General features: G+C 52.8%; 5 protein-coding genes across 5 annotated transcripts; 2 read left to right on the forward strand and 3 right to left on the reverse strand.

Moving 5' to 3' along the window:
- Positions 1 to 281: 281 nt before the first annotated feature.
- J4E83_008801 (uncharacterized protein) lies at positions 282 to 1,334 on the reverse strand (the record flags this gene model as incomplete). Its single annotated transcript, XM_049335694.1, has 1 exon — positions 282 to 1,334. One exon carries the CDS (start codon positions 1,332 to 1,334, stop codon positions 282 to 284), a length of 1,053 nt encoding a protein of 350 aa, XP_049185190.1.
- Positions 1,335 to 1,415: 81 nt separating this feature from the next.
- J4E83_008802 (uncharacterized protein) lies at positions 1,416 to 2,327 on the reverse strand (the record flags this gene model as incomplete). The annotated part of the gene is made up of 1 exon (XM_049335695.1): positions 1,416 to 2,327. The coding sequence occupies one exon, from the start codon at positions 2,325 to 2,327 to the stop codon at positions 1,416 to 1,418; it is 912 nt and encodes a 303-aa protein (XP_049185191.1).
- A 462-nt stretch (positions 2,328 to 2,789) lies between these two features.
- On the forward strand, positions 2,790 to 3,608 carry J4E83_008803 (uncharacterized protein; the record flags this gene model as incomplete). The annotated part of the gene is made up of 1 exon (XM_049335696.1): positions 2,790 to 3,608. One exon carries the CDS (start codon positions 2,790 to 2,792, stop codon positions 3,606 to 3,608), a length of 819 nt encoding a protein of 272 aa, XP_049185192.1.
- Positions 3,609 to 9,132: 5,524 nt separating this feature from the next.
- J4E83_008804 (uncharacterized protein) lies at positions 9,133 to 11,097 on the forward strand (the record flags this gene model as incomplete). The annotated part of the gene is made up of 1 exon (XM_049335697.1): positions 9,133 to 11,097. The coding sequence occupies one exon, from the start codon at positions 9,133 to 9,135 to the stop codon at positions 11,095 to 11,097; it is 1,965 nt and encodes a 654-aa protein (XP_049185193.1).
- Positions 11,098 to 14,465: 3,368 nt separating this feature from the next.
- On the reverse strand, positions 14,466 to 16,340 carry J4E83_008805 (uncharacterized protein; the record flags this gene model as incomplete). The annotated part of the gene is made up of 2 exons (XM_049335698.1): positions 14,466 to 15,998; positions 16,119 to 16,340. The coding sequence occupies 2 exons, from the start codon at positions 16,338 to 16,340 to the stop codon at positions 14,466 to 14,468; spliced, it is 1,755 nt and encodes a 584-aa protein (XP_049185194.1).
- Positions 16,341 to 16,431: the final 91 nt, after the last annotated feature.

Raw genomic sequence — 16,431 nt, forward strand, 5'->3', positions numbered from 1 at the left:
AAACATCAGCTCGACCCTCTCGAGACCACGGTGACTGAACTGCCACGCGCGCAGCAACTTCTCTCCCCTTCTCATATAAGTCTGCCTCTCAAAATGTAGAGGACATCTCTTTGACCGCACTTTCTCACGATCGCACACTCCCAGTAGCTGGCATTGAAGAGGTAACACGAGCATATTGCCACTAGCTAAGAAACTAACATCAGTCAAAACACAAAAACACAAAACACTAAACCACCGGCGGGTCCCCAAGTTATGGGTCGGCGATGTACCACACCCTCACATTAATACCGACCAAGCGAATGCGGAACAGGGGTATCAGCTCCAGCCCTCGGCAGCTCAGGAGATTGGAATGGAACATCTGGAAGGACCCCTATGCCTCCGCCATCACAAAACCCCCCCTGCATCATCTCGATGCCAAGAGCTTTCGCGCTAGTTCCATGATGAAAAGCGGTCCGCTCGGCGTCAGACATCGGGAGTGATCTTTGATGATAACCTCTTGCACGAGGATCAGTACGCTCCTCCTCCTTGCGCATCCGCTCCGCCCTCTCCCAACTGCATCTCCCCAAGAACTGATCATGATCCTCCAGTCTCCACATCTTCCACTGCACCTCCTCCGTAACCCTTGCCTTCAGGGTCTCGTACTCGTCTTGCTCCAGCATCCACCGTATCTCCTCTGCGAGAGGATGCGACTTATCCTGCACTTCCGTTAATACAAACCAGACTATTACATCCCCGAAAACGGTGTCGCGAAGACTACCGTGATACCCATCCCAGATCAGCTCGACATGCTCGTCGGTCATATACCAAGCTTCGTTGCCTATCCACTCGTCGATCATCACATCTTCGAGCCTGTCGGCATCAGCGTGCAAACCGAATACACGGCATGCGCGCATGGTCTCGATGCCAGCGGCCAGACTGGGTGGTACGCGCAGCTCACCTGTGGGCCGTACGCTAGCTGCTTTGCACGCGCGACGCATGTATCGCATTACTCTTGTGACTCCAGACTTCTCGGCATCTTCCGCGGGTATTTTTAACAGGTCAGGGCGCCCGCCCCGGTCTGCTATGAAGCGATCGAGCACGGAGGCGCCACAGAAATGCCATAGCATGCGAAGCGGAACGTTGCGGACGTATATTTTCTTGGTGTCGGCATTCACGATGTCGACTGTGAAGCCGGACTTCAATGCGATTAGCGTTCTGTTGTCTGTATGCTGCATCGTGTCGAAGAGTCTTCCGGTGTGACCTTCGAGCGGCGCTAGTCTCTTCCAGTTCTTTCTGAGCTTTCGTCGGATTACTGGAGTAGCTTCCTGTGCTTCTTTTGCAGTCACCTCAGCCATGTTCGCACTCAGAGAGGTATCGTGCTCATTCGGGTCTGAGAACGCTTGCTCGCTTTCGTTGTGTTCAGGACTATCATGTAGTCATGCCGCGTGAGTGCTCTCAGTAGCATCAGATCGATCTGTTGGCGGCTCTGATGTCGTTTCGGCGTCGTCACACTCCGCAGTGTTGTCGAGCGTGGGTTCTGTGCTGGGAGGAGCGTCGCTAGCCACGTGCATCTCTATTGCGCGATTACAAACGGTCGCGACTTCTCGTAACATCTGTCGGAGCGCTCTATCGAACACCGCAACAGGAATACGTTCTTCGGTGTGATCTTCATGCGCTATTTCGATGGGCGATGGAGCGATCGGTGGATTAGCTTCGATTTCTCGTCGATGATGTCTCGGGTCGGGCACGTCGTCTGCAGGTGAACGATCGATCGCCTCTTTGTCTCCGTCGCAAAGTTCCTCGCCACTGCCACCGCGCAATCTTATCTCGGGCTCCTTTTCGATATCCGGTTCTTCTTCTGGCTTATGCGCGACATCGCGCTCGCTATAATGACTTTCTGGTAGACGAGCATCGTTACACTCGGCATCCTTGGCAATACCCGGAGCAGCGCAGCTTGCACATCCGATATCACTTTTAACAGTCCTGTCTGAGAGCCCAAAGTAATCGGTCGCGTCTACTTCAACGGCCGCAACGGAACAAAGTGGTAAGAAGCCATGCGGTTCATATGGCGCAGGGTTAGGAGAAAGGATGGGATTATGCTTCTGCTTTGGCACTGAGAAGTAATCTTTGGCTGGTGTAGGCTTTCCGTTACCCCTGTTCTCGTGCATGTCCTCCGGTGTCGAGGTATGCATGGCGATGAACCCATGCGAAGTCTTCGGTGTGTAAGCTTGCCATGCCGAGGAATCGGATGTAGTCTCGCGTTGAAACACGGGGCGAGGTATCTCTAATCGAGGATTATCAAGGGGTGCTTTCTTGAGTGCATCTGGAGTTCTTGGTGAGTCCGACATGATTGCGTGGTAAGATGTAGGTGTAGCGGCTAAGACATCTAGCAGAAAGAGAATTGGAGACTTATTTATCGACCACTACCTGGGTATGAATGAGCGGGCAAATATAGTGGACATGTCACTGTCTGCCAGCAATTCAGTATTTGTATGTATGTTGACTCGGGAATAGGTGCTGTGACGCATCTGCCACGGCGATGGGATAGCTGGAATTGGCTGTACACACTCCCGGCGTGTCTCTAGCTATGAGACATTCACCACTCATCGTTCACATGCCATCTCCATCTTAGGTCGCCACTTTCTTCATGCGCGCCCTTCACTCCTAAAAGATGGACTTTTAACTTCCATCGGGTCCCATTCACCACATTTGCAACTGCACAACACAGCCCTACAACGCCATAGCGCGGCTTTCTTTAGCATTTTTCAAACGGATGAGCCCCGTTTCATCGGCATCCAGCCATCGCAACCATGGATGAAGCAGACCAGTCATCGCCAAAAGGGCACCCATTTGTGGACCCCGAAGTTCAGTCAAGAACGGGCGCGCGTTCCGCACAATCAGCATTCATGGATCGTACAAAACACTTGGCTGAGTTGAAGACGAACATGGAAGCTATCATTCCGGATTACGATGACGTGACCGCATCACCACTTGATGCCGTGGAGGCTAAAGACAGCGACGACACACCATCAAACGATATGAAAATTTTCGAGACTAGTGGAGCTGCGTGCGCAGATATGGATGAAGGTGTATGGCACGAACGCGCACCCCGGGCTGCACCACCGTCACTTAGCTCGAGTCCCCTCGTTGGCCTTGCCGACCCATCTGAGTTTCATCTAGACTCTGTGCCGATACGGGAAGCACCGAACATCTCTTCCTCGCCAATGCATGCGGAATCACTCCCGGTACCTCCGCGTCGTCTGTCTTCCCTCTTGAACAAGGCTATGACGTACTTTGGCAGCTGCATCGGCAGCTACTTCACGTCCGCGCCCGGCGTGGTCGAGTACTCCGGCGCGGATATCCTACGAAATACCCAAATCGGTATCGAGGCGGAGGAGCTCACATTCCCGAATAAAGCTGCAGTGATTAGGATCATAGCCATTGTCACAGATAGCTCTGGCGCATGCAGAGAGAAGGATGAGAAATACGAGGCAGTAGAGAGGCGTGTGGAGTTACGGGCAAAGCCTAAGCGAGTGAAGGAGATTTTGAGAGGGGAGAGATATTACATTGCCGAGGATTACTATAGGAAGGAAATTCGGCTCGCGTTTAGAGCTTTAGGAAAGTTGTGAGTGGCTCGTTGCGTGTGGGTGGCTCGCTTGGGAACCAAAGAATGAGAGACAGGAATTTCATAAGTATGGTCTTCTCTCGCTGTTCCACACTCAGATACCAAAGTTCCCTCCCATAACCACAAAGACTTCAACAAATTTCAAGCGAACACGTTCAGCACCTCCAAGAGCACACAAAGGCCGCGCACAGCACCGCGTACACTACTACAAACCCTACGTAGCTCCTAGGTGTATTCGAACACCTCACCACACACACCACGCAACCCCTCTGTACTCCTCAAACCCCAAGATGCAGTCAGAAACCAGCTCCTCAACAACCTCCGATAGCCAGCAAACCACCACAACACAAATCCTCGAAGAAGCAAACAGCTTCCGCATGCTCGTCGCATACAAAACAATGGCCACGAGACCACGAATCGAAAAATGGCTTTCGAACGTGTCCAACCAGACATGCCTCCCTCTAGGCGAATTCCCACACCGAAGACCGAATTCATCTTTCAACAGAATTCGGTCAATCCAGCAATTTGGGCCTGTTAATGGGAGGTACCTTCTTGAGTTTAAGGAGGAAGGGGGGTATTATGTTGAGACGGAATCGGTTGGGATGCCGAGGATGCAGTCACATCCAGATAGGTCGGCGGTTAGTGAGGTTTGGGAGGAGAGTCGGGGAGATGCCGGTGGCGATTGGTAGCGCGCTTGAGGTGGGAGGGCGACGTTCTGGGGTACAACATTATAGTAACACGTTAACCTAATAAAAAACTAAACACCCTAGAGCCTACATTAACATTAGGTTACCTACTTTAGAGGTTTTTGTCTTAATGTAGTCTGCAGACCTGTCTAGCTTTTTTTGTGTATAAGGTGGTAATAGTCGCGTAGGCTTAGGGATGCGCATAGACCATGTCCTTATCTCTTTCTCTTTTTCGTCTTCCGTTCGTCGCGGCGCGCAGTTTGCCAGAGTGCCGTTTGACGCCGTCAGAGGACCAACGGAGATGCTTCGTCGACACGTCTACTTCAATATACGCAATCGAAAGATGCTAATGAGCCACGGCTCTTCCTTCGACTTTCTGGGTGAGTTCTCATATTCCACGCATACACCGTTCATGCCATGATCCGAAGCGCCTTGACTACCCACGGCTACGTCGCGAACTATTATATCAACGATCTCGACAATTTCAATGTCGAAGAGCAGTATCGCTTGCTTGACGACTTGCCAGATGGTCGCTTTGTCGCGCCACAGGTTAAGCGACGGATGTTCTACAAAGGCGAAACCGCATCGCAAGCTCTGGAGCACGTGCGCCGGTTCATACCTTCGCCGTTCAGCCCCAATTCGCTGTCGCCAAGCTTGCACGATGCGCCGAGCTTGATCGACGAGGAGCGGTGGCACGAAGCTCGAGTGAAGCTGAGGCGTGAAGGTGTGTTGTACAGGACCGGAGGGAGGAAAGCTGAGAACCTGACGAAGATCTAGGGGTCATTCTGCCTTGCGATTATATGTTCGTTGATGAACGCAGGATGGTGGAGTCGTTTGATAGCAACGAGACGATCCGGCCAGCTGGTGTCGTCGCACGGCGTTGGGATCCGGCTGAGTCGATAGCGGAGGATTCGGCTCTATTGATAGCGGACCAGAATCGGATTACTGATCAGAGCGATGGTGTTATATTGTGGCATTTGCTCGTGGACTTTGGGAGGGCTGTGCGGAAGATCTTGGCTAAGTTGTTGACGTCCCAATGCGCGTGTTAAAAGGGTGTTGGTGATCCACAGAGCTTCTCTCTTGATCCATTGGATTGGTCGGAACTTTAGTGTCGTCAGGCCACCATTGTCTTGGCTAGTGCGAGGCTGTACACCTACTGTTTGCTCTATTGTATTGCGACGTGGGTCCCGGTGCAAGCGATGAGGTGGCGTATTACCCGCGAACGCATGTAGTGCTCTGCATGGGGCGGCACACCGACATGTCAGGCTCGACTGATACAAGCCCAGGCCCCAGCCTCATATAAAATCGCGGTCTCTTCTTCGGCAATGGATACACAGGTGTAGAGGCATTGTAGGTAATGGATGCTACGCGGCATCGTCGCTGCTTCCTGCGCTGAGCCAGGACCCCGCTTTCTCTTGGCATTCCGGGGCACTACACCACGCCATTATCCATGGCTTCCATCATAACTCCGACCAGCAAGAGTAACATAGCGACCTCCCGGCTTGATTCCACTTTACTCGTTGTCACAAATCGCCAGTCAGAAAACGATGCTTGGCCAAATACCCTTCGCGCCACAACGAGAGCGGCGCGCCGCCGTGGAAAGCTCGATGGACCTTTTCAACTTCGCTTTCTGACCGCGACAGACCCTACTCAATTCAAAGATGGTGAGACAAGACGAAGCGTCCGCTCGCAGGCGATGAGGTACCACAGGAATAAAACAAATCTCAGCAACGCAGCACCTCGGGAACAGCCCGAAACAGTACTATCTCTTTACAGGGAACCAATAGTCGCCGAGCAGGCCAAGCTTACGACGACACAAGCTCGACTGCTTCCCCCAGAAAGAAAATCAAGAGCGCTTCTTCCTCATGAATATGGGCAGCAAACTCATATTCATGTATCTACTACGAGGTCCCCAAAGGAAGCGAGCGGTGCTGAGGCTCAGGATGCTGCATTTGAACGCCGTCGGTCAACTCGCTCAGACCAAAGGCAGGGTGGAAGCCTTTCAAAGGTTGTTGAATACGAGTACACTGAGAGCCAAGAAGAACGCAAGATTCGTTTACTCGCGACCACTTTCTCTCGGATCGGAGACGGGTTTGACCCTTTAAGGTGCTGCCCCAATTCGAGAACCCTAGTTTGGACAGCGGTTTCATCTTGCGTACATGTAGGTGTACATTATCCTCCAGACTTTGCACGTCATATGCTCTGGTTGGAGAGCTAACATATACAGTCATGCGGGTGTTCGGAACAGAAGCATTTGTCAAGGCATGGGCACCCGAAATGATGGTTCACCCCCATGTATTGCTCAGTGGCATGTCTGTGACATGTACTTGGCTCGATATGCTCGCAAAAATTCCAGACGAAAGTACAAGGACTCGGCTTGTCAGGGATGAGACCCTGGTCATGCTTAGGCTTCGACATCAGTCTTTCAACCGGAAACACGCCGTGTCAACCCTCTTAGTGATGCTACATTTGATGGGAGGCGAGATATGGAGCTGTGATGAGCCCACGGTGCGGTGTCACGAACATGGCATCGAACAGATGATACACCTTTGCGGCGGCATTGACAAGATTGGCAGAGTGATAATCGTGCAAGGAATTGCTGCGTAAGCTTCACGACCTACTGATGAAGAGTGCATGCTAACGATGCTTTCAGATGTTGTTTCCACTGCGACCTAGTTTACGAAGCCAAACCCCTGCCGACCTTTGCGTCGTGGGAGCCTGCAAAGTACGATTCGGTCAACGATAACGCAGACTTCGCAATACCAGAATCCCCGTTGTTCTGCCCAGGGCCTGACTTCCGGAACCTTCTCAACGAAGAGCGTTGCTCATCTACCACATTTGGCCTACTTCGAGATATGCGCGACTTGACCGACCTACTCCTGGCACAAAGCATAGCACTTAAGCCCGCTAGCGATGCTACAGACGTTCATGTAGCCTGTCCGCCCTCCAATGACGTCTATCGTAAGACAAGAGTGGCTGGAATTTGCGATCGATTAGCAAAACTACCTTCGGCTTACACTCCAGATCATCCAAACTCCTGCGATTGGGTCTATGAGGCGTGTCGTCTCACTGCCACGATCTACACGATTTCCATCGTACGCCGCTTGCCTTTCTCTGTTGCTGCAATGTCAAGTCGCTACCCATTTTGTGTCCAAACTGGATCTTTGAACGAGCCACATAGCAGCCAGATCTTGCCTACAACCCATATCTGCGAAGAGTTGATGCAGACTCTAGAACGTACCAACCTCGCAAACGTGTGGAACGGTATGGCCGGAGTGTTGTATTGGATATGCACTGTTGGCGCTGCTGCAGCTCGTTCTCCCCGCTTGTCCGATCTGTCACAGCGACTTCCGTATAGCACGACGTGTAAGTTCCGGGTTCGGCAGTGTCTTACTATGTTTTCGTCCCGTGCGCAGTTCATCCTGGTCTTCAAACATCCCATACCCATCCTGGTATCCCAGAAGAAACTTCTCAGAGTACAAGAGCTTATTGGAACGTATCGCAAAGGTCGCTACACCAAGCAGTCACCTAGAACCTCTCTGGATTCCACAGGCCTTTAATGCGACGACATCTGCACCTACTGAGGATGGAATTTTAGCCGAGCGATACCTCCATTTCTGGTGATGCGCATTCAAAGCAAAGCGACCCAAGACAGAGTCAGAAGCCGGCTGCTGACAAAAGATGCTTGCGCTCCCGTAAATACCGGAAGCCGTATGAATCAGAGGAGAAGCGCACTTGTCCACGCCGCCAACCCCGGTTAGTTCTCTCACCGTTCAGTCAGTCACTACATATCCGGCTTTGAACGAACTGTCCAGGACGTTCGTGTTGCGTGATCCGCGGTTGGCCGAATACTCTGGTTTTCCTCCTCCGCGCGCATCACGAGAGGCCGAGCTGAAGTTCCCGGGCGCCTCGGGTCGCGACCATCCGCAAGATCCGGTCGCGATGTGTTCTGCAGTTCGAGAACAGACGATCGCAGTTGCGGACAAAAAATCTGTTCCTTGCACTGAATTTTATTGGTGGTGTTCTGAGATCTTCGCTGCCAACCGATGTGGGCCGGCGGAGCATTTCGCACCCTGGATCTGAGGGGTTGCAACTCTCCTGCTAAGCTTCGCGGCTCCCATCTTATCCCGACCTCTTATGACGTCGCAACTATGCCTGTCTCCTATTCCATCAGGCACGGTTGTTTACGTCGCATTGACACCTAGGAAACGGTAATTCGCTTTGGCGATTTCGGCGCTTCTCCAACCCAAACCTCGTGGGGATGCCATCATAGAGGGCCCGTGCGTCGAGCCTCTTTTCGTCCCTTCCTTGTCCGACGCTCCGCTGGCCACGATGATCCTGTAGGGCAGAAACAGTTGCAACCGTGGAGCCAAACTCTGATTTGACGTGTGGGGTCGCGTGGATATCAGGATCTGCGTCGTTGGAAATCATGTTCTGATCTCACAGGTCTGGCTGCCGGACTGTTTGAGACAGCAGCCAAAAGCGCACGTTGTTTTGGATATGCACACATCCAGACGTGGCTATTGCAGGCATTCCTGAAGCTTACAGTACCCGCGATACACGTGCTCGCCCTTTGACTTGACGGTCAGCGTGCTGTTTCTGCAGGAAGAGGACTGCTTCGATGACTATCTGACAAATGAAGCGAACCACGGGACAGGACGATTCGCGCTGACGAAGGAAGCGGCTGCCAGCATGTCCGAGACAGCGACCCAGGGATTAGTGGCAGCTTCCCTGCATTCCGATTGGGCGACAAGGTTACCTCCTGTCAGACCCGCCAGGGTCTAACGGCCTACTAACAACAAGCGACATTTTGTATAAGAGACAACACCCGCCAAATCTAGAATGCACACGAAAGAAATAGTCGCAGCGAGCGTCGTACTTGGACTCTGCTTTGTCGCTGCCATGGCACTCGTTACACGCTTCCTCCTGCACAAGCAGCCCAAGACTACAACAACAGACGGCATGTTCACTACGGACGGCAAGACTGAGCGGCAGGTTCAACTCACGCACATTTCCAGCTCGTGGAAGAGATTCTTGACCCCAAAGCAAAGTCTCAGCAAAGGACATTGGGTGCCAACATTGTCAGGCATCATCAAGGCTGGCGATGAGGGCTTGTTTTCCTCCGCATTGTTTACCAACCTCCAAGGACATCCCGGACAAGTACCACTCGAAACCTTGTACGATGCGTTCGCGAACGAATTGCGAAACAGACCAATCTCAGAGCGATCGTCATACCCCGGAGACATGACGAAGTTCCTTGCTCGAGCAAAGAAGCCTGCGAGCGGCGTGGGGCGGTCAAAGTCGATGTCCAACGTTCGGCGAGCGGACCCTAGCCCAAAGACTGCGAGGAAGAGCTTAGATTTATCGGTGGTTGAGATGGGTTTGGCTAGGGGCTTATCCGTGAAGAAGCCGGCGTCTGCCTTGGTATCGATGCACAATGGACTGCGAGACGACGACCCGAAGGCTATACAGCGGGCTTGGGTGAAAGATGGTCAAACTGCAAAGTATGAGGATGGAAGGTTGAGCATCAAGGTCTCAGCTGCCGAACTTGCGGCACTCTCAGTAATACTGGGAAGTCAGTTGATCAACGGCGCTGACCAACAAGACCCGTTATCGGAGAATGGTGCCTTCGGCATCTCGATGGCCCTTTCGGCAACGACAGACGCCAAACACCAAGTCACGCTTACACAACAAAAGCGCAGCAGATCGCAACGGCATGCCCAAGGCTCAGGCACTTCACCACTCTTCGCAAAGCACCTTGCAGCTGGTGCTCTCCCATACTCGCAAGATCAGATCGGTGTACACAGCATTCTCATCACAGATGAGTCTTTCGAGGCGTTACAAGCAGGAGCTTCTCTATACACACACCCGTATGTCGCAAGAACGCCACAATCCAAGTTCCTCGCTTCGCTACCCAGTTCCCGCGAAGCACGATTCCACATCCTCGCCACATCAACCGAAGTTCATACATCAAATACCTTGCTAGACGCCATAGCATCACTGCCGTTCTCCGGCGGCCTTGCACCCCTAGCCTCTTCGCCCCTGATCAAGACCGTTCAGTTCATCACCTCCGCCGGCCTCCCACACGCCCGCCTACTTCAGCGCCTCGAGCAACTCGTCGACAAAGTCCACCGCCACACACCCCACCTCAACATCTTCGGTCCCCTGTACGAGCCCCAAAACGCCGGTCTCCTCTTCCGCGAGCGCGAACGCCTCGGTAGACTCGCCAGCGACCCAACAACACCCGACACACTCGCCGACAAGACGGCCCGCATGTCACGCTACACAACTCTCCTCGAACGCCTCATGGCTCTCGTACCAGACCTTAAAGCGCAAGACGCACTCGCTGCAGTCCAGGAAGCAACGAAGCAGGAAATGCGATGTGCATACCAACAAGCCGTCGCGGCGCACACCTCGTCCACTCCTGCTAGCAAAAGCGCAGAGACAGTCTGTTCGCCGGTATCAGCATCGCCATCTGAACCACAACAGCAACAGCGCAAGCGCCAGTCTACATCATCACGTCGCAGCACTCGTTACTCGAACCGCTCCAGTATTTTCTCCTCTGATATCACGGAGGCGAGCCCAGCGCTTACAACATCGATGGATGAGAAAGAGAGGAGTCTAGCCAAGCAGATAGAGCATGTCCTCAAATCCGATCTGCCGCTGGACGTTAGTACCATTGCCTTTGTTGCGCGCATGGTGGTTGTAGCGTGGACGGTCAGTGTAGGTACTGTGGCTTGGGGGGAGGGCGAGTCGGGGTTCCGAGTACCTGATGTGGAGGCTTTGGGGAAGTTGGTTTTGGTTTAGATTGGGCACCTGAGTCCTAGTGGTGGGCGGTTGTACGAATATGGAGGGGGCTAGAGGCGTTCTTTCATCTTTGGTTTAGACGACAGGTTTGGGCATATGCATGTTTAACGAGATACCATTCACACCTTTATGATTTAGACTAGTCAAGGATTGGAATATGATTCTTATTACATACTTCACAATAAGTCGTTCCCTGGCATCGTTTCTGCACCTTGGGATGCAACTAACATGTGTTATCGACTTCCGAAACCTCACATCCGCAACATCCCGCATCCATCCCCATAAAACGCACACGTCACCCGTCATCTCAATTCCAACACAATCACAAGATCACACATCCCGCAACCCACAAACCACAAGCACCATGATTCAAAACCATATCGAACGCTACAGTCACGAGAACGAAAGGCAGTCCCGGGCTCGGTTCTCGGCTTCACCCGGCATCCGGCGATCTGCACGAACGACGTCGAAGCACACCAGCCGGCGGATCCGTGGGTTCCTGCGGCGGTAAGACAGTCTTCCCGAGCGCCATTACGCACGATATGCACGATATGCAGGATGTCGCCGCTTGGCTAACGAAGTACGGGCTGATGCCCCGTTGTTGGGGTAGGCGTGAACATTGGCAAAGAAGACGGGTGTGTGCCATCGAGACGATTTATCCAATTGTAGTAATATCGAGGTAGAATCGTGGATCTATGTAGCGTATACCGTATACCCTCCTTCACATCCCCGTTCCTATACAAGCAAACACCTTCATAACCCACCTCACCATACCCAACAACAACAACAACCTTCCCGTCCGCCAAAATACCCCCCTACTCCGGCCCCATAACCTCCAACCCCCTACAAACACCAACCCACCCATCCCTCATGCCCTCCCAAACAACCTCCATGCTCTCCTCCTCTATCCCATCCCTCTTCCTCTCTTTCCGGTCGACCTTGTCACCCGTCCCATCCGCCATCATAGCAGTAACACGATCCCGTTTCTTGTCCTTATCCAATAACGAGCTATTTGTTTTGAGGCCCTTGCCGTCTAGCTCGCCTTTTACTTCCCAGCCCTTGCGCACAGGGCCGTGGATGGTGGCGGGGGAGATGAGCGTGCTGTCGAGGAGTGCGTTCCAGCGCGAGAGGTACATGCCGGGGCCGTGCGTTGTTCCTTTTCCGTTTTGTGATGAGGGGGCGGGCTTCATGATGGATTCTAGACGGGTTTGTGATGTGGACTTTAGGGTGGTGAGATGTTTTTCGTGTTGGTCGAGGAGTGTCTTTAGTTCTTCTTGTTTGTCTTTGCTGAGAGTTTCGAAGAGCGAGTGTAGGGGTGCTGTCATGTTGCCTGCGCCGCCTTCGCCTCTTTCTTCGGCTTCTTTGGCGCGCTCGTCAACGCGGAATTCGGAGAATATGCGTTTGGCGTAGACGAGGTAGTCTTGGGCGAGATCGGGTGCGTTCTTCGTAACTTGATGTAGAAACTTGTGCATAGAAGGGGCGTGCTTTTTGAGTAGTTGGACGAAGTCTTCCACGGTAGGGGCGTCGCTTGCTTCTTGATCGAGGATGCTAGCTGGGTCAGGTGAGCTCGGTCTTGACTTAGAAGTTTCGCGGCTCCTTGTGCCCTTCTTCTTTGGCTTGGCAGTCTTGATTAGGTCGGTGATGAAGGCTTCCGCGTCGGTTATAGTGCCTGAGAGATCGACGGCGTTGTGTATGGCTCGGATGACGGGATCCATACCGGTGACCGCGTCGCGTATGGTGGAAGTCAAGACATCGGGGTTGGATTTGCAGAGGACCTTGGTGAGCTCTTCGCGATCGCGGATGGAAAGGTATGTGCTGAGATATTCCATGGCTACGCTATGTTGGTGTTCGCTCAGGGTCTCGGCATCGATCTTGTATGGGGGGTCGGATGTTTCGAGGATAACAGCTGCGATTGACTTCGACTCGGATATTGATTGGCTTCGCGCCGCCTCATGTTTCTCCCGTGAAGAGTAGACGTATGTCTTGAGTGCCTTGAAGACCTTCTTATCGGGCGCGTTACGCGACGACTCTAGTTTCGTTGCCCGCTTTTGGAATTCGGATGTGTCCCATGCTAATACTGTCGACAGAATTTGCTGTAAAAGATTCATGCCGTCGTTGGTGTTGTTGGTAAGGCCTATCCAGTTGGTCATGGCCGTCACTGATAGCTTCGCCAGTACTAATCTGACCATGCCATTGATCATCGTCGCTGCGTTTCCGACGCGCAACGTCTGCTTGATGACGGTGTATGGGATGAGGCGGTGCAGGTTCTCGAGGAGGCGAACGAGGTACTGGCCGTCGGGCGACATGACGAAAACATGGTGGAGGAAAGACGCGGCACTGAGATTGTTAGTTTGCGAGTAGAACAGCTATCTGAGTTACTTACTTCAACAGCATATACTCGTGCGCTGCCTGCAGACTGCTGGAGTGGTCCTCCAGTCTTGGCGTCGCCTTGACTTTCTCATATAGATCATCCAAAGCATCTCCGTATATCGCATCCTTGACCAGTTCTTCAAAGCCTTGTATGACGTCTTCCGGCTTGCTTGTGTCGTATTCTTTCTTGCCTTCCTTCTTCTTCGTTGCTGAGTATCCACCCAGCATGCCTCGTGCAACGTACTCAGCGATGCTACTCGCCGCCGTCGCAAGGGCCTTCCGACTTCCAATGGCACCTTTATCGTAACTCTCACTCAGTTCCGCCTCGGCCATTCTCGCGACTAGCGTCTGGATTTTGTCGGACCACCAGCTCTCACCGAAGTTTCTTATGGCGGGGTTGCATAGCGCAAACTTGTTGAGCATGTTCTGTAGCAAGGGGCTCGTCGACTGGACGCCGTCTGCCTTCCGGAAAGGGTAGCCATACTGATCGATGGTGTGGGGGTATTTGAAGGCTTCGATTTCGGAGTAGACTTGGTGGTGGATTAGGATATCGAAGAGGGCGTGCGTCTGCGCAGGCGTAAGCGGTTTGGCGGTCGACATGGTGGTGGAGAGTGAAGTATGGTAGGACCAGAATCTTGTAATGGCTCCATAGTTGGCTACGTGAGAGATGGTTGACGCGGCTGCGCCTGCGACGCGGGGTACGTCATCGCGCTTGCTGTCTTGGCAGATTAGCGACCTGATCACCCCCACATGGTCGCCAGAATCTCGGAAAGTACGGCCACCCGAGACGTCTACATCAACCCAGGATATCGTCAAGTTGAAGTTTGTATATGTAGTTACACCCTACAATGTTATCGCCAGCTTCCGAGAAGACGCGAACAAAACACCCAGATGCCTACAAACCTCTCTAGAACAGTTATATACAAAGCATTTCCATCATGTAAGCCTCAACCCCCAAACCTCCAAACCGCCCACAACACCTGTGCCCAACGTATACCTCAAAAGTTGAACGTGAGACCCTGTGACAGGCCTTCACGGAGGAAGATATGCTCAGGGATGACGTCATCCTGTGCGATCAAGATGATGGTTTTGAGCTTGCACTCGATCTTGTACTCCACGCAAGCTTCGCGGAAGAAGTCGAAGAGGCAGGTTGCCACAAGGTGGTGAAAGTCGTCTCCCTCTTCATTTCTGAAGAGGGGTCCTGTGTTGTAGTAGACTTTCCACGTCTTCAGTTCTGGGAACTCGGCGGCGAGAGTTTCGGTGATATAAGGAGCTTCATCATCGAATTCGCTCCAATCTCCATCGTGAATCGGAGCACCGAGCACAACGTCGCGAGAGCCATAGACCTCAATCCCAGGGCAGAAGGACGCAAGGCTGTCCATGTCGCGAAGCGAAAGATCGTTGTCATTGCCGAGATCGACGTCGTAAACGCGCAGCCCAGAATGGTAACTCCAGATGTCAATCAACCTGGGGTATTCGGACCTGGGCGCACCCCAACTATTGCATACCTTCATGCTGACTGACTGTAGGCTATGAAAGCTGGTGATGAAGTTCGTAAACCCCGAGTCGTGGGTTTCCCAAAGGAAGGGCTCGTCCCAGCAAACTATCTGGATACACAGATCCTCAATGTTGATCTTCGATTCGGGATTTGATGTCATGAGGAGCCCGAAAAGGTCCGAGAGGAATAATGACTGGATGAGATGAAGTGAGCGCACACTGGATATGTCGATAGACAAACCAAAGACGCCCAAGGGAAAATGTCTGAAATTGACATCGTGAAAAACGAGCTTAGTGACAGCGAACGTCTGTTCTAATCCCAAGTCCCAGAAGGGATTGCGATATGTCCCGGTAACTCCGTCGGGGAAGCCGAAGGTAGCTCGCATGTAGAAGTAATCGATATGATCTCCTACACCGACGTACTCAAGTAGACGGCGAGCGACTCTCCTAAGCGTACCAGCCACGTTGTGATGAACTGATCCCCTCCTACCCGCGGAAGCAAATTCAAAGAGCTTCCCAGGCTGCAGTAAGGTAGACACGAACTTGAGGACGAGCCGGCTGTCCATGACAGTTTCGTCATTGTATTGACCGGGGCACTTGACTGGGTTGTACATCTCCGGAAGGTCAATCTTTCTCAAGGATGCTCGGAGAGTCTTCCCACGGGATGGGTGGCACAGAAGGCTTTCCAGCATCAGCCAAGATAGCCCGTTCAGTGCTGATATGATTGGGCTTTGTTGTCCATGTGATAACCCTGGCTGTCTGAATACCAACGAAGTCAATGGGAGGTGTTGTAGGCATCGCGCCAGGAGCTGGAAATAGGCCTGCGCGTAAGGAGATGCTGTGATGTCGATTGTCAGATCTCGGGTAAAGCGATCGATGTACGTGAACGTCGGTCCGTGTCCCACAAGGCTGCTGGCTGAGGGGAAATTAGGGCCTAGGCGGAACCGAGTGGCGCTCTTGTATAGGGCTTCGAGACCGATCGTCCAGAGGGCTTGACAACTGCGCATGAAGTTGGGCAGATCGTGTTGACCAACCTGAACATTGTTAGCTCCAGTTCTCATCGGTGCTCGCAGACTACGGAGCTATCCCAAGCTTGAATGAGCAGAGTTGTGGGTAATCCAGTCTCCACGCCATGTTATAATCATCAGACTTACTGCTTTGGCGATCTGGAGGACCAAGGCAGTGTCGAGGTCAAGGAGCTGAGTTTTGTTCCTTCCCTTAGATTTCGGCGGTCGCTTCAGCCTCTTGGAAACAGGTGTCGAAGTGGTGGCGCCCGCAGAGGTAGGCTTGCTCTCAATGAACTGCCATCGTCGCTTGCTCAGTGCGCCTTTGGTCGCGCCATCTCCGGGATCTGCGGAAGACTTTCGCGGCGCCATTGTCGCAAAGATTTGACAATACAACTGCTCGCGTTGAAGAATGGACTCAGAGCCTGGCGAATATCCCTTGGTGGGATCTAGCCAGTCGCGT

Source organism: Alternaria metachromatica (assembly GCF_023757995.1).
Source record: "Alternaria metachromatica strain BMP 0045 chromosome Unknown scaffold_27, whole genome shotgun sequence".
Classification (NCBI taxonomy): Eukaryota; Fungi; Ascomycota; class Dothideomycetes; order Pleosporales; family Pleosporaceae; genus Alternaria; species Alternaria metachromatica.